The following is a 24,656-nucleotide window of genomic DNA, read 5'->3' as shown; positions in this document are numbered from 1 at the left end:
CTGGATAGGGTGGGACTCTTTTCAATAGAACGTAGGATGTTCAGAAGTGACCTTATAGAAACTTTCAAAATCATGATGGGTATAGATAGGGAATGAGGCGACATTTCTTCAGCCAGACTGGTGGGTCTGTGGAATTCATTGCTAAGGAGCACAGTGGAGGTGGGGTGTCTTCAAGGCAAAGATTGATAATTTCTTGAGAGATCAAGAATTTAACGGCTACAGGGAGAGAGAGGATAAGTGGAATTGAAACACCAATCAGCCATGATTAAATGGCAGAGTGGACTCGATGGGCCGAATGATTTTGCTTCCATTCCTATGTCTTATGGTCTTATAGCATTAATGGGATTTCAGGGGGCACAGTTCTAAGATGAGAGGAGAAAGGTTTAAAAAATACAAGAAGGGCAGAATGTTTCTCACAGGATGGTAGCAGTGGGAACGATAATATCATTTAAGATGTATCTAGACCAATATGTGAATGGGCAGGGAGCAGAGGGGATGCAGATCCTTAGAAGATAGGTGGCAGGTTTAGATAGAGGATCTGGATCAGTGCAAGCTTGGAGGGCTGAAGGGCTTGTTCCTGTGCTGTAATGTTCTTTCTTCCTTGCATGAGGAATGAGCTTCCTGAGGAAGTTGTGGATGTTGGTACAATTAAAATGTTTAAAAGACTTTTGGATAAGTATGTGAATAGGAAAGGTTTGGAGGGATATGGGTCAGGAGCAGACAGGTTGGACTAGTTTAGTTTGGGATTATGTTTGACATGGATTGGTTGGACCGAAGGGTCTGTTTCTGTGCTGTATGACTCTATGATAGCATGTAGTATGGCAGTAGGAGACATGAAAATGAGACCGCTTTGAAGTGCATTGTGGAACTTGTTAACTTCCCTACGTTCTTGTTTACTTTTTCTTGGCTTCATCATTAGCCTTGACTTAATGGATTTCTTTCCCAAAGCTACATGGTCAGGATGCTGTTTCTTTGCATCCAAGTTCATGTTATGTATACAATCTCAAGAGTTAAAATGAATGGTCCACCTAGCATCAATCATCATCTACACAAGCATTTTCCAAAATTCTACCATCTAACTTATTCCCAACTTACATCTCCACTGTCTCGGAGACATTTAGATCTTCGCTTGAATATCGGGTGGGATGGTGGCTCAGTGGTTATTCATTGCTGCCTCACAGTGCCAAAGATCTGTGTTTGATTCCAGCCACCGGTGACTGTGTGGAGTTTGCACATTTGATCCATGGTAGCATGGGATTCTTACAGGTATTCTGGTTACTTACCACAGTCCAAACATTTGCTAGTTAGGTGGCTTGGCCATTCTAAATTAACCATAGTGTCTAGGGATGTGCAAGCTAAGTGGATTAGCCAAGGGCTTACATGAATAAGGTGTTGGGGTTGAGTCTTGCAAAGATACTATTTGGGGGATCGGTATCAACTTGATGTATGATTCTATGATCTTCTATGATCCAACACATAATGAAGCGTAAGTAATTTTCCGTTTTAACAGATCAGGTAGCATCTGAGAAAAATTGTTTTTTTATTTTCTGTTATTAACGTCAGCTCATTCAAACTTATCGTTATGCTGCTGTGTTTGGAGTTCTTTCCTAATTTCACTCCTGAAAAGTTTGACTCTAATGGTTTAGATTATCCTTCCACCCTAGATTCCTGAACCAGCTGAAATAATTTTTATCTATCGAATTGTATGACTTTTAAATTTTAAAAGGGACATTCTCTAGTTGACCATGGTGTTTTAATGATGTGATGGATCAATTCCTTTTTCTTCAAATTAGGTGAAATATGGCAGGATATATGTGCAAGAAACAACCCTGACTTCACCTTTTCCAGTGTTGCTGTTTGGTGGTGCTATAGAGGTGATGCACCGTGAAAGATTACTTTCAGTTGATGGCTGGATACATTTTCAGGTAATAACACTTATTTAACAAATTCTGCTAAATTCAAAGCAAATTGTCTGTTTTGTGTACCATTTGTTATATGCAAACCCCCCCCTGCCCACCAAGCTTGAGCTCACTCAAAATGTTATTGACTGAAAAAAGATCCTTATATCAGTAGCCGGTCAGTTGGATCTAGGTTTTACTTGAGTTCAAATTTCTTCTCTTTCATACTCCAAGTAATCAATTTTTCCTGAACTGAAATTGATCTGAGATAAACGCTGTCTTAATTTTTACTTTTTTCTTCCTATCTATGGCTTCTGTCATTGATACAGGCACTGTGATATGGCAACTTATAAAGCCTTCCATTGTATTTTTTTTGTTATTTCTATTCTATTCTATTTTATTTTTATTCTATTCTATCTTCTTTCTGAAGATCCAAATGAAATTATACTCCCAGGTCTATGACAAAGTGCAACGTAAAAATCCAAAAGATTGTTGTTAGGGAACTTTTCACCAAAAACATCTGTTTGTAACTTGTCAGTATCTCAAGTATTATATCCAGCATCTCCAAAAGTTACATGATCTCATGAAATCAACAAGTGAACACATGTTACCTCTTTTGAACTTCTAATTTGCAAAAAAAAGGAAACACACCTTGTATGTTCTTAATGCAACACTGCAATGTGCAACCTTCCATTTTTCCCAGTTTACATTCTAAAGAAATATGTTGTGTTCGCACACTCCCTCATGGCTATCTTCCTGACTTTTGTTTTTAATCTGCAGCCCTCTTAAAAGCTTTGCAGCAAGTGCTGCAGACTTTTACCACAGCTCATGGTTTGATAATGTTTATGATTGTTGTATTGATAACCCCTTGTCTAGACTCACCCAAAAGTGGCAACCATTTCTCTGCATCCACTCTATTAAACCCCTTCATGCTTTTACGACATTCTACCAGAACATAGGAACACGAGAAGGGAGCAAGTGTATGCCACACAGCTGTTCTTGAGCTTGCCCCACCAATCAACAAGATCATAACTGAATTTCTGTATTAAATGAGCATCAATAGCCCTCTAGAAAATTCTCAGGATTTAAAATTCCCTGAACAAAAAAAAATTCCCTGATTTCTGTCAAAAATAGTGAACCCCTTATCCTAAGATCATGACGATTTGAGTAAAGGGAAACAATGTCAACATCTGTGCTGTTAAGCTGTTCAAATCACACTACATATCATGGAATTTGAATTCAATAATGATGATCCTGAAATGATTGTCCGTTGTTGAGGAAAATATTGCTCCGGTTCACTAATGTTATTTTAGGAACGAAACTGCAGTCCTTACTTGGTCTTGCTTATGTGTGACTGCAGACCCGGAACTATATGGTTGATGCCTAACTGTCCTCTGGGCATTTACTAAATGGGTACTAAATATTGGCCTGGCCAGCAATGCCCACGCCCAATTAATAATAAAAAAAAGTCTCACCTCTTTTAATAAATAGATCAAAACTGTATATTGTACACTCAGTGTTTTTGCCAATGCCCAAAATACTTTTATAGCAAGACTATTTATTAAAACAATCCAGGCGAAAGACTAAAGTGCCATTTTTCTTGCTATACTTGCAGATTAACTCAAAGGGGTGGCATGGTGGCTCAGTAGTTAGCACTGTTGCCTCACAGCACCAGAGACCCAAGTTCAATTCCAGCCTTAGGTGACCATCTGTGTGGAGTTTGCATGCTTTCCTCATGTTTGTGAGGGTTTCCTCTCACAGTTCAAAGATGTGTAGGTTATGTAGATTGGCCATGCTAAATTGTCTCATAATGCCCAGGGATGGGCAGACTGTGAATTAGCTATTGTAAAAATAAAATATGCCGGGCAATAGAGATGGAGACGGTCTGGGTAGGATGCTGGTTTGGAGTGTCAGTGCAGACTGTGGAGATTCTAACTATGGACAATGATTACATCCTGACAATCTGAAAGTATTCATCCTTACTCTGTTTGCTGTCCATTAACCTTTCATGCATCAGTGCTAACCTATTATCCCCCATCCCCAACCCCTGAATCCTGTTTTACGTTTGCTACCTTCCTATCCATGCAGATGATTCTAGAGTTTATAATATCTTTGACAGAGAAAAACAGACCAACCTGTTCAATCAACTTTGAAAGTTTCATTTTCTCAATCCTTTTAGTTATGTGAAAATCTGAACTGTGGCCCTCACTTGGAGTTCAGCTCGTTCTGCTATAATGTGCATTTCATTAATGCAAGTTCACTATAACATGATTGACTAATTGGGGACACTATTTCTAAAGTGCAAACTTTAAAAATGTGTAGTGGTTATAACACGATTCTGGCCCATTATTTTAAATGGTGCTGCTATTATGCGATTTTCTTATAACACTGAGTTGTATGAGGACGGCGCTACCACATTGTCCAGTACAGTCAGTTTTGCTATAATCAAGATCTTTTCCTCATAGCTGCAGTGCATTCGTCTGGACATGGATTCAAATGCTTTATATCATCTCTTCAAGTCTGTACCAACTTTGTGTTGCTACTTCTAGTGATTGATGGTTTTGTTTTTCCAGATCACTTTGTTTCTCCAATCCTTTTAAATCCTAACTGTCCAAGGAGTAAGCAAACCACTTATTCCTTCAACTAAAATAAAGTGTCTGATTTTTCACTATATTGAATTTGCTATTAAACCAGCCATAATGTTGATCATTCCACATTTTGGTGCACTTCTCCACATTTTTCTAGATACCTTTGCTTCTTCTGCCTGTTTGTGTAACTTCGCCTTCTCTTGCCCCATCTTCTTTCCCTCTTGCACCATTCCCCCCTTCAGTACCCTCCCCTACCCCCAAATCTCTCCCTTTTTTTTGCCTCTCCCCTTTTCTTTCCCCTGCATCACAGCTGAAGTTTAATATGCTCCACCCTCTAACCTTTGTTGACCAGACTATTATGTGGGATCTTGATTTCCCTGTGCAATTCCATGGGGATTAATGTGTTGTGGGGCTGATGGGGTAAGGGTGAAATATAAGATTATAACAAAACCTGGCTGATGATTATAGACGGAGACCAAATTCAAACCTTTGTAGTTACTCTATTTTGAATGAAATAGAATTTTCGGTGCTGCTTTATATTTACAAATGATTAATTTTTGTAGGCTCCTGTCAGAACAGGAATCATTTTTAAGGAGCTGAGATCCTTGATTGAATCTGTTCTACTAAAGAAACTTGAAGATCCAAAAATATCAATTGAAGGTAATTTTAGTACATATGTTACAGCTTTGTTTCAGTTGTAAATCCTATTTTTGCAGATCAGACATAATTATATATTTGGAGAAAATGAGGACTGCAGATGCTGAGATCAGAGTCACGAGTTGTGGTGCTGGTAAAAGCACAGCAGGTCAGGTAGCATCTGGGAAGCAGGAGAATCGATGTTTTGGGCATAAGCCCTTCATCAGGGCCGGGGGGTGCTCCCCCCACCTTATCCCGGTCTCAAGCCTCCAACTTGGCACTGCCTTCTTGATCTGTCAATCTCCTCCTCTCTCTCTTCTCCCCCCCCCCCCCCATCCGCTTCACCCTCCTCTCTGACCTATTTTCTTCACTCCCACCTTCAACTACCTATCACATTGCCAGCTACCTCCCCACCCCCTCCCATTTATCCCTCAGTTGTCGTTTCCCCCCCCCCCCACAAGCCAGAAGCCTCATTGCTGATAATGGCCTTATGCCCGAAATGTCAATACGCCTGCTCCTTGGACGCTGCTGACCTGTGATTTTCCAGCACCACACTCTCGGCCCCTTATTATATGTATGTGTGGGGAGGCTGAATGTTGATTATTTGTTGTCTTTATTTCTGACGTGCACAATTTGAATATATTGATGTGAATATGTGAACATTGTTACCATTACTGAACCTTTCATTATCAATATCCTTGACGTTATCATCGACCGGAAACTCAACTGGACTCACCACTTGAACAGTGGCGGCAAGAGCAGGTGAATAACTCATCTCATGACTCTGCAAAGCCTGGCCAACATCTCCAAGGCATAAGTTTGGAGTGTGAAGGGATACTCCGTAATTGCCTGGATGGGTGCAGTTCCAACAACAATTAAAGCTTTAAACCATCCAGGACAAAGCAGCTGCTTGATTGTCACCTTATCCACAAACATTCACTCCCTCCACCTTTGACACTCAGTAGCAGCAATGTATTATTCTACAAAATGCATTCCAGAAATTCACCGAAGATCCTTAGATAGCACTTTCCAATTCCATGGCTACTTTCATCTAGAAGGACAGGGGCAGCACATACATGGGAACACCACCACCTGTAAGTTTCCCACCAAGCCACTCACCATCCTGATTTGGATTTCTATCACTATTCCATTACCGTTACTGAGTCAAAATCCCAGAATTCCCTCCCAAATGGCATTGTGGGTTAACCCACGACAGGTGGACTTCAAGAAGCCAGCTCACCACCACCTTCTCAAGGGCAACTGGGAATGGGCAATAAACACTGGCCAGCAAGCAAAGCCCACATCCCTTGAATAAATGAAAAAAAAATGCTCTTCTTTCCTGAGCAGTTGGGAATGTAGACACTGGTAGAATGCTTATAAACTGACCCTTCTCAAAGCCATGTTTATTCCCCCACTTTTAATTTCTACTGCAAGACAGACACTACAGTTCATATTTTAAGAAAAGTCAAATGTCATTTGTCTCTCCTCATTTTGCTTGCTTAAAACCCATTGCATTTCAAACAAAGTGACCAATCTTAAATGTTAAGAGTAACAAGAAGATGGGGTACTGGGCTAATGGTCGGATACTTGGTAGTGTGGATGAGCAGAGGGATCTTGGTGTCTATGTACACAGATCTCTGAAAGTTGCCACCCAGGTAAATAGTGCTGTGAAGAAGACATATGGCGTACTGGCTTTTATTGGTAGAGGAATTGAGTTCCAGAGTCCTGAGGTCATGTTGCAGTTGTACAAGACTCTGGTGCGGCCACATCTGGAGTATTGTATGCAGTTTTGGTCGCCATACTATAGGAAGGATGTGGAGGCACTGGAACAGGTGCAGAGGAGGTTTACCAGGATGTTGCCTGGTATGGTAGGAAGATCGTATGAGGAAAGACTGAGGCACTTGGGGCTGTTTTCATTGGAGAAAAGAAGGTTTAGGGGTGACTTGATAGAGGTGTACAAGATGATTAGGGGTTTAGATACGGTTGACCATGAGACCCTTTTTCCACGTATGGAGTCAGCTATTACGAGGGGGCATAGCTTTAAATTAAGGGATGGTAGGTATAGGACAGATGTTAGGGGTAGATTCTTTACTCAGTGAGTCGTGAGTTCATGGAATGCCCTGCCAGTAGCAGTGGTGGACTCTCCCTCTTTATGGGCATTTAAACGGGCATTGGATAGACATATGGAGGATGGTGGGCTTGGATCAGCGCAACATCGAGGGCCAAAGAGCCTGTACTGCGCTGTATTTTTCTATGTTCTATTAACTAATTGTCTGTCTCTATAGATGCTGCCAGACCTGGTGAGCACTTTCAGAATTTCCTGCTTCTTGTTTAGATTGCTGGCATCCTCCATATTTTTGTTTTGTTTAAGAAGCAACTTAATGATTTGAAGCTTTGCATATCAAAAGTGTCTGAAACTCATAAGAACTGCAGACGGTGCTAATGGTGCCCATCTGGGATTAACACTTGTTCCCTTTCAGAGGGTACTTTTTAAAAATAATTAGTTCACTGAACGTGTGATGCTACGTATAGCAGTATATTCTCTAGTTGCCTTGTGAAGGTAATGTGCCACTGCCTCCTACAACCTTAGTCCATGTGAGGAATGTCACCATAATGCTGTTTGTTTGAAAGTTATGAGTTTCACTCAATGACAGCCTGAATTTTTATGTAATGTATTTAATATAATAACATATGTAAGGGGGAAGAGGGTGCAAAGGAGAATCATCAAATCAAGTTTGATACTGAGCTAAACAAAGATATATTAGGTCAGATGATCAAAACAGGTTTGCTCTAAGTATCATGTTAAAGACGACAAATGAAACGGAGGCAGAGAAGTGTGGGGAGAGTATTTCAGAACTTAGGACTTAGACAACTGAAGACATGGCCACCAGCGGTGAGATGATTAAAATTGGTGAGTGGTCAAGAGACCAACATTTGAGAAGCACAGCTTTTTGAGGTGAGAAATCCTACCTCAAAGGTGCAGAAGCCATGACTGCAGGTAACAAATTGCCTGAACAGTGTACATTTTTGTTTCTTCCAGGGCCAGCAGTGGGAGGCTTGCATTTGTTTTCTCAGTCAGTTTGTTGGACCCTTGCATCTGTCTGAAATTCTGGCTTTTGAATGGAGGGAGAGGATCCATTTGTTCCAGTCCATAGAACCCAGTGACATATCAATTGAGGTTTGAGATGCTGTGGTTTAAATAAGAAGCAGACTTGAAGAGTATTCAGGATATTAATCTTTTATAGCTACCTGATCCACATTCAAATTGGTATAAAGTTAATCAGATGAGAGAGTTCAAAGAATGGTGCAAGATCATAAGAATTGGAAGCAGGAGTAAGCTATTCTGCTCTGTAAGCACAGAGCCTGCTGTGCTATTTAATGAGATCATGGGTGATCTGTGTATGACCTTAACTCCACTTTCCTACTTGTCACCATAGCTTCATTATTCTTGACATCCTTGTAAATCAAAAATCCATCCAACTCAGCCTTGAACACATTCAGTGACATGACATCCACTGTTCCTTGCGGAAGGGAATTCCAAAGATCTAACAACCTTCAGATAAGAAATTCCTCTTCATCTTTTTCTGAAATGGGAAACTCCTTCGACTGGATGTTTCAATGGGGTGATAGAGATGGATCAGAAACTGAATTAATGATTTGCTTGTTCTTGCACTATGTATTTGATCAATCAAATGTTGGAAAGCCAATTACTGCTTGTCCTGTAGGAAGGGAGCCAATTATGAGTTCAAAGGAAATGCATCTAATTAGCACTGTAAACTAGATTGTCATGTACCAAATGCTGTTGCTCTGAACAGGAAGTCATTAGCAGTTAAAATTGTGAAGGCCCCCTGCTGGTCAAACATGTTTTTATTTTTTATTGAAAATTCAACAAAGATAAAAGATGAGTTAAAATCATTAAGGTGCTTCCCCCCTTCCCCAGCCGCAGAACAGGTGGTGCTTTCAATCATGATCCCAATGGAAAGCCTTAGCTACCACCCTTGTTCCTGCTTGTTATTGCTGGTGTAAAAGATTCACAAACTGGATCTCAACTGACTCCCAGGTTCCCCATTGGAGACTGGTGAACAAGGTTAGATCTCACGGAATACAGGGAGAACTAGCTACTTGGATACAGAACAGAGGGTGGTAGTGGAGGGTTGATTTTCAGACTGGAGGACTGTGACCAGTGGAGTGCCACAAGGATCGGTGCTGGGTTCACTACTTTTTGTCATTTATATAAATGATTTGGATGTGAGCATAAAAGATATAGTTAGTAAGTTTGCAGATGACACCAAAGTTGGACACGTAGTAGACAGCGAAAAAGGTTACCTCAGATTACAACAGGATCTTGATCAGATGGGCCAATGGGCTGAGAAGTGGCAGATGAAGTTTAAATTGGATAAATGCGAAGTGCTGCATTTTTGGAAAGCAGGACTTAATGGTAAGGTCCTAGGGAGTGTTGCTGAACAGAGACCTTGGAGTGCAGACTCATAGCTCCTTGAAAGTGGAGTCGCAGATAGATAGGATAATGAAGAAGACGTTTGGTATGCTTTCCTTTATTGGTCAGAGTATTGAGTACAGGAGTTGTGGGGTCATGTTGCGACTGTACAGGGCATTGGTTAGACCACTGTTGGAATATTGCATGCAATTCTGGTCTCCTTCCTATCAGAAAGGTGTTGTGAAACTTGAAAGGGTTTAGAAAAGATTTACAAGAATGTTACCAGGCTTGGAGGATTTGAGCTATAGGGTGAGGCTGAACAGGCTGGGGCTGTTTTCCCTGGAGCATTGGAGGCTGAGGGGTGACCTTATGGAGGTTTACAGAATTATGAGGGGCATGTATAGGATAAATGGACAAAGTCTTTTCTCTGGTGTGGGGAAGTCCAGAACTAGAGGGCATAGGTTTAGGGTGAGAGGGGAAAGATATAAAAGAGACCTAAGGGGCAACTTTTTCACACAGAGGGTGGTATGTGTATGGAATGAGCTACCAGAGAATGTGGTGGAGGCTGGTACAATTACAACATTTAAGAGGCATTTGGATGGGTATATGAATAAGAAGGGTTTGGAGGGATATGGGCCGGGTGCTGGCAGGTGGGACTAGATTGGGTTGAGATATCTGGTCAGCATGGACGGGTTGGACTGAAGGGTCTGTTTCCATGCTGTACGTCTCTATGATTCTATGATAAATAAATGCAGTAGGCAACAAAGATATGTGGTCAGTTGCTTTGTTGACTTCAGTGCTTTTTTTAAAACTTTGGAGACTGGCATGATGATGACGTGCTGCTGAGACTGACTATTCATTTAATCCGGTTTTTTTTTGGTCAGTGTGGGGTATTTGTGCTCACTATAGAAAATAAAATTCAGCCCTTCATTTTTAAACTTTTCCTCCTTGCTCAAGATTTTACCCATGTTGGGAAGCATCCTGTCAGCATCTGCCCTTTTAAGATCCCTCTTGTGCATTTCAATAAATCGCTTCTCATTCTTCTGATTTCCATTTAATGTAGACTAAACCATCACAACCTTTCCTCATAAGCAAACCTCTTCAGCCCAGGAATCAACCTATGAATCTTTTCTGAAGTATAAATGTATCTCCTTAAATATGGAGACCAAAATTTCATGCAATATTCCTGGGTGTGTTTTCAACAGGGCCTGCTGAAATAAGATTTAACTACTTTTCTATTACATTCCTCCTGCAATTGAGTCCAATGTTCTCTTTTGCCTTTCTAAAATAGGTAATGTGTCCTATCTTTTCGATACAATATGTAAATCATCCTAGTCTTTCTATGCTGCAATATTCTATAGTCGCTTTCTGTTTAATAATGTAGGAGCAAATTACTGAAGATGCTGGTGCTATGGACTAGGCCAGGCCACTCAAAACATTCTTAAGCAGGCAGCCTAGACCATAACTTTGCAATTTGTTTCGCGAAGTATAGAGTGAAAATTACCCCGATTAAGTTAGCGAGGTTGACTACCAGGTTTAAAACAGACAAAATATTTATGCTCAAAATTACACAATGAAACACTAAGAACAGAATAAAAAACCCCTACAGAACTCAGTTTATCCAAACTAGACTTCATTGTGCACATAAACAGCAGTCCCAATTAGCAAACTCCCTTTAGAACGCAGTATAAATGGAACACATGCTTACAGGTTGACGTTGAAGGGCAGAAGGGGGGGGAGAGAGAGAGAGAGAGATTCCACACAGCTAACTGTTGAACTCCTCACCAGTGCAGGACTGAACTGCTCAGCTCAAGAGCTGACCACTCCCCTTTCATTATCCAAGTCACTTCTAAAATATGGCCACCTTGGCCTGAAGTCTATATAAACAAAAGGCCTCTCAAAATCCTTTTCATCTCTGTACCAAGCCAGACTGATCGGATCCCGGCCTGGTTTATTACCCCTCTTGAAAAAAATTAAGGGCAGAGTATCCTTGTGCCAAGGAACAGCTTTTAGGAAAAAAAGGGACTACCTTTTTGACACTGGAATCCAAACTGAAAGCAAAACTGCTGGAAATCACAGTGGGCCACGCAGCATCTGTGGAAAGAGAGCAAAGCTAATGCTTTGAGTCTAGATGACTCTTCATCAGAGCTGCTTTGATGAAGAGTCATTTAGATTTGAAACTTTAGCTTACTGTTTTGCCACGGCTGCTGCCTAACCTGCTTTGGCTTTCAATAGATACAATTTTTTAACTTGAAAACAACCCATTGATCTTGATTTCCTGTTTGTTAGTTAGCTAATAATATCACTTTCCTAAGTACTGGTGCCAATGGCCCACTAACTTGAATGCAGTTCTCCTATGTCAGTTTTTGAGCCATGTTTCCATTTCTCTAACTCTCTATGTATCCTATAGCAATTCACATGAGGTTCAAGAAATAATCCAAATATGATCATCTTTAACATTGTGCTTTTTAATTTAGTACCCACTTCATCATACTCTGTTTGTATAACCTCTTTCCTATCTTTCCCAAATTGTTAGTACCTACATGGACCACAACCGGTGGATCCTTCCTCTCCAAGGCAAGTTGTTGAGGCTGCACGCATCCAGACATATGTGAAGTATTCCATCACACTTCTGACTTGTGCATTATAATAAGTGGACAAGCATTGCAGAGACAGGACGTGAATTATTTGCTATAGAGTTCCTGGACTCTGATCTCCTGTTGTAGCTATGAGAGCTATTCCTGTTCATTTTCTCGTGAATAGTAAGCCCTGGGGAATTTAGTGATCCTAATGCCATTAATCATTTAGGGACCGTAGTAGATTCTCTTTTGTCAGAAATGGTCATTACCCAATATTGGTTTATGGTGTGAATGCTACTTGTCATTTATTAGCTGAAATGGATTTTGTACACATTGGCAGGGCCTGCTTCAATATCAGAGGAGTCACAAATGGTGCTAAACCTTGTGTAATCATCAGTCTCCCCTCTCTTGTTCAAGTTTGGACCAAGGCTGCAGTAAGATCAGAACCAAGGAGCCTTGGAATCCAAACTTGAATGCAAGAGAGCAGGTTATTCCTTTGCAAGTGCCAGTGGATGCCATTGTTGTTGACCCCTTTTGTCATTTTGCTGGCAATTGAGAATAGACTGATGGGACAGTAATTGATTAGGTTGGTTTTCTCCTTTTATTTGTAGGACATTACTTGGCAATTTTTGCCAATTATTGATGAAATGCAAATGTTACAGCTGCAATGAAACAGCTTGGCTAGCAGCACATCTAGTTCTAGAGAATGAGCCTTCAGTACTTTTTGACATAATGTTATTTAGGTCTTGATTAATATTATGCTCCTAAGCCACACTTAGTGATGGTTATTGAAGTCCTGCATCCAGAGTACATTCTGTGCCTTTGTTACTTTTGTGTTTCAACCAAGAGATGCTTAAGATAGAAAAGTACTGATATGTCATCCAAGGTGGGGGAGGGGGGCATTAGCTGGGAATCATTACAAACACATAAATATGGAGTCTTCAGGATGTACAGCATGGAAGCAGAACCTTTGGTCCAACACGTCCAAGCCGACCAGTTATCAGAAATAAATTTAGTCCCATTTTCCAACATTTGGCCCATATCAACCCTTCCTACTCATATACCCATCCAGCTGCCTTTTAAACTTTGTAATTGTACCAGCCTCCACCACTTCCTTTGGCACTTCATTCCATACACACACCACCATCTGCATGAAAAGGTTGCCCCTCAGATCCCTGTAAAATCTTTCCCCTCTCACCTTAAACCTATGCTCTATAGTTTTTATACTCCCTCACTCCAAGGAAAATACCATGTCTATTCACCCTATCCATGCCCCTCATGATTTTGTAAATCTCTGTAAAGTCACCTCTCAGCCTGTGATGCTTCAAGGAAAATAGCCCTAGCCTTGTCAGCCTCTCCCTCTAGCTCAAACCCTCCAACCCTGGCAACATCCTTTTAAATCTGTTCTGAACTATTGCAAGTTTCACAACATCTTTCCTATAGTAGGGAGACCAGAATTGCATGTAGTACAGTAGCGCCTCAACATATGAACGACCCCGTTCACGTACAAATCGATTTACGAACAGGATTGTATGTAAAATTTTGCTTCAACTTACATACGAAATTCAAGGTACGAACGCAAAAAGCCCATGTGTGACCATGTGGTTTCATTGTTCTGCTTTGCTACGCGCTTGTTGAATGCAAAAGCTCTTGGGCCCCGCATGAAATCATTCAGTTCGTCTTTGGCGCGTGTGCTGTGAACAGCCGTCTAAGCATTCTGACGCTATCCGAACAATGGGAAAAATTGATTCAGTTCGCGAACCAGGTCCCGGAACGGATTAAGTTCGTAAGTCGAAGTGCTACTGTATTCTAAAAGTGGTCTTGCAAATATGTTGTGTAGCTGTAACATGTCCTCCCAACTCCTATACTTAATTCATTGACCAATGTAGGCAAGCATACAGACACGTTCTTCACTATCTTATCAACCTGCGACTCCACTTTCAAGGAACTATGAACCTGCACTCCAAGGACTCTTTGTTTAACAACACTCCCTAAGACCTTACCATTAAGTGTGTAAGTCCTGCCCTGATCCGTCCTGCCAAAATGCAGTAGTTCGCACTTATCTAAATTAAACTCCATCTGCCACTTCCTGGCCCATTGACCCATCTGATCGAAGATCCCATTGTATTCTGAGGTAACCTTCTTAATGTGACTAATAAAAGAAACGTAGCAACTAATTTGTATGTTATGTTCTGGCAAACAACAATTGAATGACCAGATGACCAAGGCATCATTTTGAATACTTGCAGTATTCAGGAATATGATTTTAAGCGTTAACTTGTTTTAGCTATTTCAAAATGTATTTTAATAAGGATATATAACAAAAACAAAACAATTTGTTGAAGGATTGCTATTTTTCATTTCAGATGACGAGATAATACAGATAATTATGGAACTGATCAAGACTGAGCATTGCTGACTAAAATTAAGTATGATTCCTAATGTCTTCTGTACAAATTGCAGCAAGTAATTATCTTTGATTTATAAAGTCAAAGTTTAAATTGAACATTGCAGAGATCACAATCCATGTTTTGAACTTCTCCCATTCCAGAAAACAACACTTATCACTACTGTTCAATGTCCCAACTTCATATGCATGCTACCCTGTCTCTTCTATTCCATAAACTTGACAGACAAGAATATTTATGTGGAACTTAACCACGTTATCCCCATAAATCATCTTTATTATCTTATCAAAGAAATTTAATCTAAACATTTTCAACTAATGTACACTTGCCCCGATATCATCTCTGAAAAATTGTTCAGTTGCTGTAGTTAAACTGGATAGATGCTGTGTTTATTCTTAACTTATTTTGAATGAGGGAGGAAAGCTTATAACTCTTCAGTCCTCTAGCACCACTCGTGTGTCTAAGGAAGATTGAAAGATTATGGCAATTACCACCTCTATTTCCGATAGCATTCTTTGATGAATTTCATCTGGTCCTGGTGACGTAGCAGCTTTAAATGCAGCCAGACCTCCTTCTCCATCCTCTTCATGAATCTTGAGCCCATCTAATGTCTCAACTACCTCCTTTTTCATTTACAACTTGGCCATCTGGTAAAGATGGATGCAAAGTAGATACTTTGTATATCAGGCATATTCAGTTCTCCTTTGCATGATCTCTTTTTGTCCCAATTCAGCACTATTCCTCCTCTAACTACCAATATACTGTTTTGAGGTTGTTAAAAAAAACTTTGGGATTCTCATTTGAATTCGAACATTGAACGTTAAGCACAGGAATAAGCCCTTTGGTCCACTGTGTCTGTGCCAATCATGATGCTATTCTAAACTATTTCTATCTGCCTGCTCGTGGTCAGTATTATTCTATTCTCTGCCTGTTCATAGAATCCCTACAGTGTGGAGGCAGGTGAATTGGCCCTTTGAATCCACACTGACCTTCTGAAGAGCATTCCACCAGGAATCCACCCTCCCATAATCTATCCCTGCATTTCCCATGGCTAACTCACCTAGTCTGCAAATCCCTGGACATAATAGGTAATTTAGGATGGCTAATCCACCAACTTGCACTTCTTTGGACTGGGGGAGGAAACTGGAGCACTGAGAGGAAACCCAGGCAAACCCTGGGAGAATGTGCAAACTCCACACAAACAGTTGCTCAAAGGTAGAATTGAATCTGGGTCCCTGCGGCAGCAGAGCTAACCATTGAACCACCGTATCACCCGATGTTCTGTGTGAATACCTCTTAAACATTTCTAATGTATCTGCTTTTACCACTTCTCTTGACAGTGTGTTCCAGGCACTTACTATCCACTGTGCTTTTTTTTTTAAAAACTGTCTTTACGCATCTTCTTTAAACTTTCTCCCTCTCACCCTCATATTTAACATTTCCACCCTTGAAAAGAGACTGCGATGCTCCAGTTAAAGCAATCCAAGTTTCAATACATTCCAATCTAGGCAACATCTTGGTAAACCTCTTCTGCATCCTGTGCAAAATCTCCACATCCCTCCTATAGTGTGGTGACCAGAATTGTGCACAGTATTCAAAATGTAGTCTGACCAAAGTCTTATATGGTTGCAACATGACTTGCCGACTTTTATACACAGTCCTCCAATCGATGAAGGCAAACATGCTACGTGACTACCACCTTATCTACTCATCTTGCCATTTTCCAAGGATCTATAAGCTTGAACCAAAGATTCATTTGTATATCAACACTCTTGAGGATTCTGCCATTTGCAGTACACTTTCCTCTTGCATTTGACCTCCCAAAGTGCATCACCTTATACTTGTCCAGATTAAACTTCATCTACCATTTCCCCACACAACTTTCCAGCTGATCTCTGTTCTGCTGCATCTTTGATATCCCTCCTCACTATCCACAACTGCATCAATTTTTGTGTCATCTGCAAACTTACAAATAGCTCCTTCAGGCTGTCTCATTGCCACTCTGATTTTCTTTTTCCACTTCCCGTCTAAACTATTTGTATTCAGCTTGCTTTTTTTACAGGTATTATAAACTTGACGTTAATTATTTGGTCGTTTTATTTTCTGCTTCAGCTTACTCTTTATCGCTGTCCTCATTGGAGCTCTAGCTATGCTTTTCCCTTTTGTGGGCAATGTAACTCTAACTCTCTCTTCAAAGCTTTGCCACTGTTCCATATCAGTCTTATCTGTCAGTCTTCAACTTAATTTAACAAATGCAGATCTGTTTCACCCTCCTGCAATTTGATATTCTTACTCAAGGTTGCTGCTTTTCACTTTCTATGGCTAACTTGATTTTTATGATACCATAATAGCTGATCCCCAAAAGTTTCTAAACTCATACTTGATCCACTTGACTCATCTCATTGCCCAGAGCCAGATCCTAACCTTTTTTGTTAGGAACATACCAAACAAGAAAATGCTTCTTTCAAAAATACTTGCCCCACTTCTGATCTCTGCAATAAAATTCAAGCTCCCCCCAGTTATCTGTGTAGTTTTTGTACCTCTAATTTCCATGCACATTTGCTCTTTTTCTTTCCCAAGATCTTCCTGTTTTTAAAACAAAACTGATTCAAAGTGTGGAGTATTTAATTCTGTTTTTAACAGAGATTTTCACCCCTGACCATTCTGATGGAATGAAAATCTGCAATGATGTATCCACTGCACAACTGCAATATGCATTGAAAATGCAAAGTTGATTGCTGTTGAAAGTGAAAATGTTGCATTGATGTTTTCTTGAGAATGAAATGAAGTTACTTCATAGAACTCCTGTGATCTCCATTTAATTTATGCTCAATGTGAAAATGCTATATTTCTTCAGTATTCACAGAATCATAGCATTTACAGTACAGAAGATTAGATATATTGTCACGTGTGCTCAATTACAGGAGTACAGTATAAAGTGTACAATGTCACCATTCCCAGCACCGTCTAGGTACAAAAATAAGTTAAAAAGTTCAATACTACAGTTCTTCTTAGTATCAAGTAGAAAATAAAGTTAAAAATTAAAGATTACAGCCCTTTCTAAAGCCATGGGTCTGCAGATGTTCCATGCTGGACTTTCCCCAAGAGGGTTCGCTCTCCCTCACACTGAGTACTCTTTCATCTGCACTGGGCCAAATCCCGCTCCGGGCTTGCCAGCCACTATAGTGCCAAGCGCCACTTTGCTGCTGACCACCATTGGGTCTCGCCAGGCTTCAGTGCCAAGCGCCACTTCTCTGCCGACCCCCATCTGGGCCGACTAGGCTTCATCACTGATTGCCATCTGGGTCCACCGGGGTTCCCAACCATCTGCCATCTGGGTCCACCGGGGTTCACAACCATCTGCCATCTGGGTCCACCGGGGTTCCCAACTGACTGCCATCTGAGCCCACCGGGGTTCCCAACTGACTGCCATCTGAGCCCACCGGGGTTCCCAACTGACTGCCATCTGAGCCCACCGGGCTTCCCAACTGACTGCCATCTGAGCCCACCGGGCTTCCCAACTGACTGCCATCTGAGCCCACCGGGCTTCCCAACCGTCTGCCATCTGGGTCCACGGGGCTTCACAACTGACTGCCATCTGAGCCCACCGGGCTTCCCAACCGTCTGCCATCTGGGTCCACGGGGCTTCACAACTGACTGCCATCTGGGCCCACCGGGCTTCCAAACTTGCCGCCATCTGGGCCCACCGGGCTTCCAAACTCGCTGCTATCTGGGCCCACCGGGCTTCCAAACTCGCCGCTATCTGGGCCCACCGGGCTTCCAAACTCGCCGCTATCTGGGCCCACCGGGCTTCACCACTAATTGCCACATGGACTCATCAGGCTTCACCGCTGACCGCCATCTAGGCCATCAGGCTTCGCCACTGACCTACTGAAAGAACTCCTCAAATAGTCACGTTCTCCAGCCTGATCTCCCTAGCTCGCTGCATTTAACACTTTCAAATCCATTTCCAACTTTCTTGTAAAACCTCCTTTGGAATCCACCTTCACCTCTTTCCCAGGCAGTGCATTCCAAATCCTACCAACTCTCTGAGTAAAGAGGTTTCTCCTAATCTCACTCCTAACACTCTTGCTGGCAGTCTTGAAATTGTGAACCTTAGTTACTGACCTGGTATAGTGGAAGCAGAATATCTTTTATAACCCTGTCAAAATTGTTTAAATGTTTGAACGCCTCAATTCTTCATGGAATATGGATATCGCTAACTTGGCGAGCATTTGTTGTCCATCAGTAACTCCTCTTTAAATTAATGGCGTGTTAGGCTATTTTATAGGAGAAAGTGAGGACTGCAGATGCTGGAGATCAGAGCTGAAAAATGTGTTGCTGGAAAAGCGCAGCAGGTCAGGCAGCATCCAAGGAGCAGGAGAATCGACGTTTCGGGCATAAGCCCTTCTTTAAGCCATTCCTGAAGAAGGGCTTATGCCTGAAACGTCAATTCTCCTGCTCCTTGGATGCTGCCTGACCTGCTGTGCTTTTCCAGCAACACATTTTTCAGCTAGGCTATTTTACAGTACATTTTAGAGTAAACAACATTGCTTTGGTTCTGAAGTCATAGCTACAGCAGACGAGATTTTCATCAGAGAGCATAGTTAACTTGATAAGTTATTACAATAGTGTATTTGTTGTGGTTCTGTTCGCCGAGCTGGAAGTTTTTGTTGCAAACGTTTCGTCCCCTTTCTAGGTGACATCCTCAGTGCTTGGGAGCCTCCTGTGAAGCGCTTCTGTGCTGATTCCTCCGGCACTTATAGTGGTTTGTCTCTGCCGCTCCCGGTTGTCAGTTGCTGTCCGCTGCAGTGGCCTGTATATTGGGTCTAGGTCGATGTGTTTGTTGATAGAATTTGTGGATGAGTGCCATGCCTCTAGGAATTCCCTGGCTGTTCTCTGTTTGGCTTGCCCTATAATAGTGGTTTTGTCCCAATCGAATTCATGTTGTTTGTCATCTGTATGTGTGACTACTAAGGATAGCTGGTCGTGTCATTTCGTGGCTAGTTGGTGTTCATGGATGCGGGTTGTTAGCTGTCTTCCTGTTTGTCCTATGTAGTGTTTTGTGCAGTCCTTGCATGGGATTTTGTATACTACGTTGGTTGTGCTGCTGCTGGGTATCGGGTCCTTTGTCCTGGTGAGTTGTTGTCTGGGCGAGGCTGTTGGTTTGTGTGCTGTTATGAGTCCTAGTGGTCGCAGTAGTCTGGCTGTCAGTTTGGAAATGCTCCTGATATATGGTAGTGTGGCCAGTCCTTTGGGTTGCGGCATGTCCTTGTTCCATTGTCTTTCCCTTAGGCATCTGTTGGTGAAATTGCGCGGGTATCCGTTTTTGGTGAATACTTTGTATAGGTGTTCTTCTTCCTCTTTTTGCAGTTCTGGTGTGCTGCAGTGTGTTGTGGCCCTTTTGAATAATGTCCTGATGCAACTTCGTTTGTGTGTTGGGGCAGTTGCTTTCATAGTTCAGGACTTGGTCTGTGTGTGTGGCTTTCCTGTAAACATTCGTGTTGAATTCTCCATTCGGTGTTTTCTGTACCATCATGTCTAGGAATGGGAGCTGGTTGTCCTTTTCTTCCTCTCTAGTGAATCGGATTCCTGTGAGTGTGGCGTTGATGATCCGGTGTGTGTTCTCTATTTCTGTGTTTTTAACTATTACAAAGGTGTCGTCCACATATCTGACCCAGAGTTTGGGTTGTATTTGCGTTAAGACTGTTTGTTCTAACCTTTGCATTACTGCTTCTGCTATGAGTCCAGAGATCGGTGAGCCCATGGGTGTTCCATTGATTTGTTCATATATCTGGTTGTTGAATGTGAAGTGTGTTGTGAGGCATAGGTCCAGTAGTTTAAGTATGCCGTCTTTGTTAATAGGTTCAATGTCCTGTTGTCTGTTCTGTATGTCCAGCAGGTTGGATATTGTTTCTCTGGCTAGGGTTTTGGCAGTAGAGGTGAACAGTGCCGGTACATCGAATGAGACCATGGTTTCTTCCTTGTCTATGTGTGTATTTCTGATGATGTCCAAAAATTCTTGTGTTGACTGTATAGAGTGTCTGGATCCACTGATCAGGTGTTTCAGTTTCTGCTGTAGCTCTTTAGCCAGTTTGTGTGATGGTGTCCCTGGTAGTGATACTATGGGTCTGAGTGGGATGTCTGGTTTGTGTACTTTAGGTAGTCCATAGAAGCTGGGGGTGTTGTTGCTTTCCAGTTTCATTCTTTGTAGGTCAGACCTGGTTATCTGTCCATTTTTTTTGTAGATTCCTCAGTGTGTTGTTTATCCTATTGGTGAGCTGTGGGATGGGGTCAGACTCCCTCTTTTGGTAGGTGTTGGTATCTGCAAGTAGTTGTTGTGCCTTTTGGATGTAGTCTGCTTCGTCCAGTATAACCGTCATTCTGCCTTTGTCTGCTGGTAGTATGATTATGTTCTTATCATTTCTTAGTGATTTTAGTGCTTCTTTCTCCTTGGTGTTGAGGTTGTGTGTTTTTCTTGTTATCAGAAGTACGATACTTTGTCTCACTGTTTGTTGTGTCTCTTCTGTCAATCCATTGTTCCTGAGTGTGCATTCTAGTGCTGCTAGGAAGTCTGTTGTCTTGGCATCCCTGTGGTTGTAGTTGAATCCCTTGGCCAGTATTGTTCTTGTTCAGTGTTGTTCAGAAGCGCTTCACAGGAGGCTCCCAAGCACTGAGAATGTCACCTAGAAAGGGGACGAAACGTTTGCAACAAAAACTCCCAGCTCGGCGAACAGAACCACAACAACGAGCACCCGAGTTACAAATCTTCTCACAAACTTTGAATAGTTTATTTACATTGAACTAGCTTTGAATTACTGATATTTGTGAATTAATAATTTTTAATTTTAGAACCCAAGCCCCCTAAGGAATTAGCTTGGGCCTCTGATTGTAATGGTGTAGTGACATTGCCACTGCACTGCCACCTTTCTCCCCTCCAAGTGCAACAAATGTGCTCCTTCCAACATACCAATGACAACCTGTAACGTTATTGACTGTCTCCAATGTAATGGTTTTAGAAAGATGTAAAGAAAGTTTTCAAAGGCATGACTGCAACCTCTTCCTCACTATCAAAATCCCAGACTCTAGTACGGCAGAAGAGAGCTAGAAAGGAATTCTTCATGTTACAGTGACATTGAAATAATGACTAAAATTTGAAAATCCAACTGATTTCTTTGTGTTTGGCAGGTGGAATAAAATACAGCAGAACATATTACTAGTTTTTTTAGTTGTTTTTATTAATAGTGTATTTAATAAACTAAAATGATCAAAGACTAATATGTTCTGGCATTTATCCTAGGGTTCTGGAGGGAAAATAGATGAAGATTTTTATAGGATGGTATAATAAATGTCAAAGGATTTGAAAACATTAACATTCCACAGGATTGGAAGGAGCTGAAAATAAACACATTTTAAAAAAGGGCAAGAAAACTGACTCGGCCTCTTAGCCTATCAATGATGGCTAAAATAATGACGTGTAATGTGGAGGAATACTGTCGAGGATCAAAAACCATCAGATTGATTTTGGAAGAAAATATCCTGTCCTGTATTTGTTTTGAAAAAGTTCCAGAGTGCATATACCTGTTTTGACAATCCATCTCAGACCGTTCAATTAAACTCAAATTCTTAATAAAGATTTGCATAACAAACTTTTGGTTTAAAAACTCGATGAATCCAGAATTAAACATAGGACTACATGTGGAGCTGATTTAGAAAGCAGTGGAGAAATATGTGCATGATGTGTCAGGTCACACTGTGTTGATTAGCACATGAACATTTAACAGATGTGCATACGATCTGTTTTAGAAATTGCTCTTTTAAGAAGCAAATGATTGTGATCACTGCGCACTGCCATTATAATTTATTTCGTTGGAAAAATTTTTCCTCGTCTGACTTTTTAATGATTTGAAATTATATCAAAATTATTGGGGGGGAAAGCTCACACTTTCCCCAAGATGCAGGATTGTGCAAAAAAAAGCTAAGCAATTATAACTAAAACAATATTAAACAAAAACTGTGGATGCTGGAGATCTGAAACAAAGACAGATATTGCTGGCAAAACACAGGTCTACAAACATCTGTGGGAGAAAACAGGGTTAACCTTTCGAGTCCAGTAACCCTTCATCAGAATTCAATGAATAATCACCAGACTTGAAACGTTAACTCTGCTTTCTCCTGACAGATGGTGCCAGTCCTGCTGAGTTTCACCAGCATTTTCTACTTTTATAACTAAAACAATGGCTATTTCAATTGTTAGAATATTTGTACAAGTTGTAAAAATATTGTAGAGTTCATTCAAAGTTCTGCCATCTTTTGATTTGATTTATTTAGTTATTTAATTCCGTTAGTTATTTATTCCCCTGTTATTCTGTCTCACAATATATTAAATATAATAACTGGCTTAGAGTTTCATTTTAGTTATGGTTGTCTTAAATTGTTTATTTTCTATATTAGGACTTTGCTTAAACTTTTCCAGTTAATGTGCAAAATACAGGGTGAAGAGATAATTGGGCAATAAAAATATTACATAGAGGAAAAGGTCAGAAGTCTCAACACCAGGTTACAGTGCAACAGGTTTATTTGATATCACAAGCTTTCGGAGTGCTGCTGCTTCCTCAGGTGAAGCACTTCACCTGACGAAAGAGCAGCATTTCAAAAGCGTATGATTTCAGAGAAACCTGTTGGAATATAACCTGATGTCATGTGATTTGTGATCTTGTCCACCCCAACAGAGCACCTCTGTCATTGAGATGAGGGCATCTCAGATATCTTTGGAAATTTGCATTCACTCCTTACACAAATACTAAGGTTGCTGAGGCTTCCCACTGTCTTCTGTTGCTGCCGTATGTTTTGCACAGGTGCGTTATGTTGTAATGTTACTTTTAAATTCAGAGTAAGTTGTAATGCTTTATAAATGCAGATGCACGTAGAAACCAAATGGGTTAGTGGAATGAATGATCTTGTGTTTCACTCCAATCTGAAGCAGTAAAGATTAAGTCCTTTCTGTGGATCATCCAGGCCAAGAATAGGTTTCGTGGGATTAATTGCTTGTATTCAGGAAATGTGACATTTTTGTACAAGAGTTCCAATGGAGATCACCACAATACCATGCCTGTCAATTCTTGGTGAGGAGGTCATTCCATCTTGGTGGTATTGGCTCATTACTTATTACTATTATTGCTGTTGGTGAATTTGAGGGCAAGAATGTGTTATCATGGATGCTTATGCTTTTTTTTCGCCCTTTATTTGCACATGGAGAATCCTTTGCATGGTCCAGCTCCCTCAGAGCCAGTGCTCAATGAGGAGGATATCTGATGCTACTCTTTTTTTCCTTTTTTTTTGCCTCCACACTACTGCCTAACTGCAGTAGTGCTTATTTTTCCCCATGTTGTATGTGCGCTGGTGTGAGACACAGTGGAAGACACAAGGTGTACAAATCTTTATTCAGTTTCCACCACCAGGAGGAAAAGAAACACCCAAGTGCGCAGTGACGAGCAGTGCCCTTCACATCAAAGGACAATGCTATGTGATCAAACAGTGAAGGGGAGGGCAGGGATTATATCAAAATAGAGTTGGAGGGGGAAATAATACACTGCACTCCCTGCGGCACCCACCTCTCCTTGAACAGCTCGAGATGTTGGTGGACACCGCATGCTCCTTCTCCAGAGACACCCAGTCTCTAACATAACTGCGGAAGAGGGGCAGGCAATCTGCCATAACAACCCCCTCCACGGCCCGCTGCCTGGACCTGTTTATGGCCAGTTTGGCCAGGCCCAGGAGCAGACCCACGAGGACGTCCTTAGACCTGCCTTCCCCTCCTCCGTACTGGGTGCCCAAAGATCAGGAGCATGGGGCTGAAGTGCAGCCAAAAACAGACAAGGAGGTTTTTTAGAAAATCAAAAAGGGTATGCAAGCTCCCACACCCAATATATACATGGTTTACAGACTCCCACAGCACCACAGAACAAGCATTCTGTGAGCTGTGAGTCTGTGAACCCCCACAATCTGCAGTTGCAGGGGACCGCTGTGTGCAGCACCCTCCACCCCAAAACCCCCAAGAGAAAGGGGGAGGACTCCTGCGTAGAGAGCCCTCCACTGGGGATCCCTGATGC

The 24,656-nt window shown here is 41.4% G+C and overlaps 1 protein-coding gene across 1 annotated transcript in view; it reads left to right on the top strand.

The window, feature by feature from the left end:
• Window positions 1-22,193, top strand: part of dhx29 (DEAH (Asp-Glu-Ala-His) box polypeptide 29) — a 125,110-nt gene extending 102,917 nt beyond the window's left edge. Inside the window, exons 25-28 of the mRNA XM_060822932.1 lie at window positions 1,794-1,925; window positions 5,050-5,146; window positions 14,503-14,565; window positions 21,845-22,193. Coding sequence (XP_060678915.1) covers window positions 1,794-1,925; window positions 5,050-5,146; window positions 14,503-14,555 — 282 coding nt within the window. The 3' untranslated portion in view covers window positions 14,556-14,565; window positions 21,845-22,193. The remainder of the gene's footprint in view (window positions 1-1,793; window positions 1,926-5,049; window positions 5,147-14,502; window positions 14,566-21,844) is intronic.
• Window positions 22,194-24,656: the final 2,463 nt, after the last annotated feature.

The sequence above is a fragment of the Hemiscyllium ocellatum genome, chromosome 1 (assembly GCF_020745735.1).
Source record: "Hemiscyllium ocellatum isolate sHemOce1 chromosome 1, sHemOce1.pat.X.cur, whole genome shotgun sequence".
Lineage (NCBI taxonomy): Eukaryota > Metazoa > Chordata > Chondrichthyes > Orectolobiformes > Hemiscylliidae > Hemiscyllium > Hemiscyllium ocellatum.
This window is presented reverse-complemented; position numbering and strand designations above follow the sequence as displayed.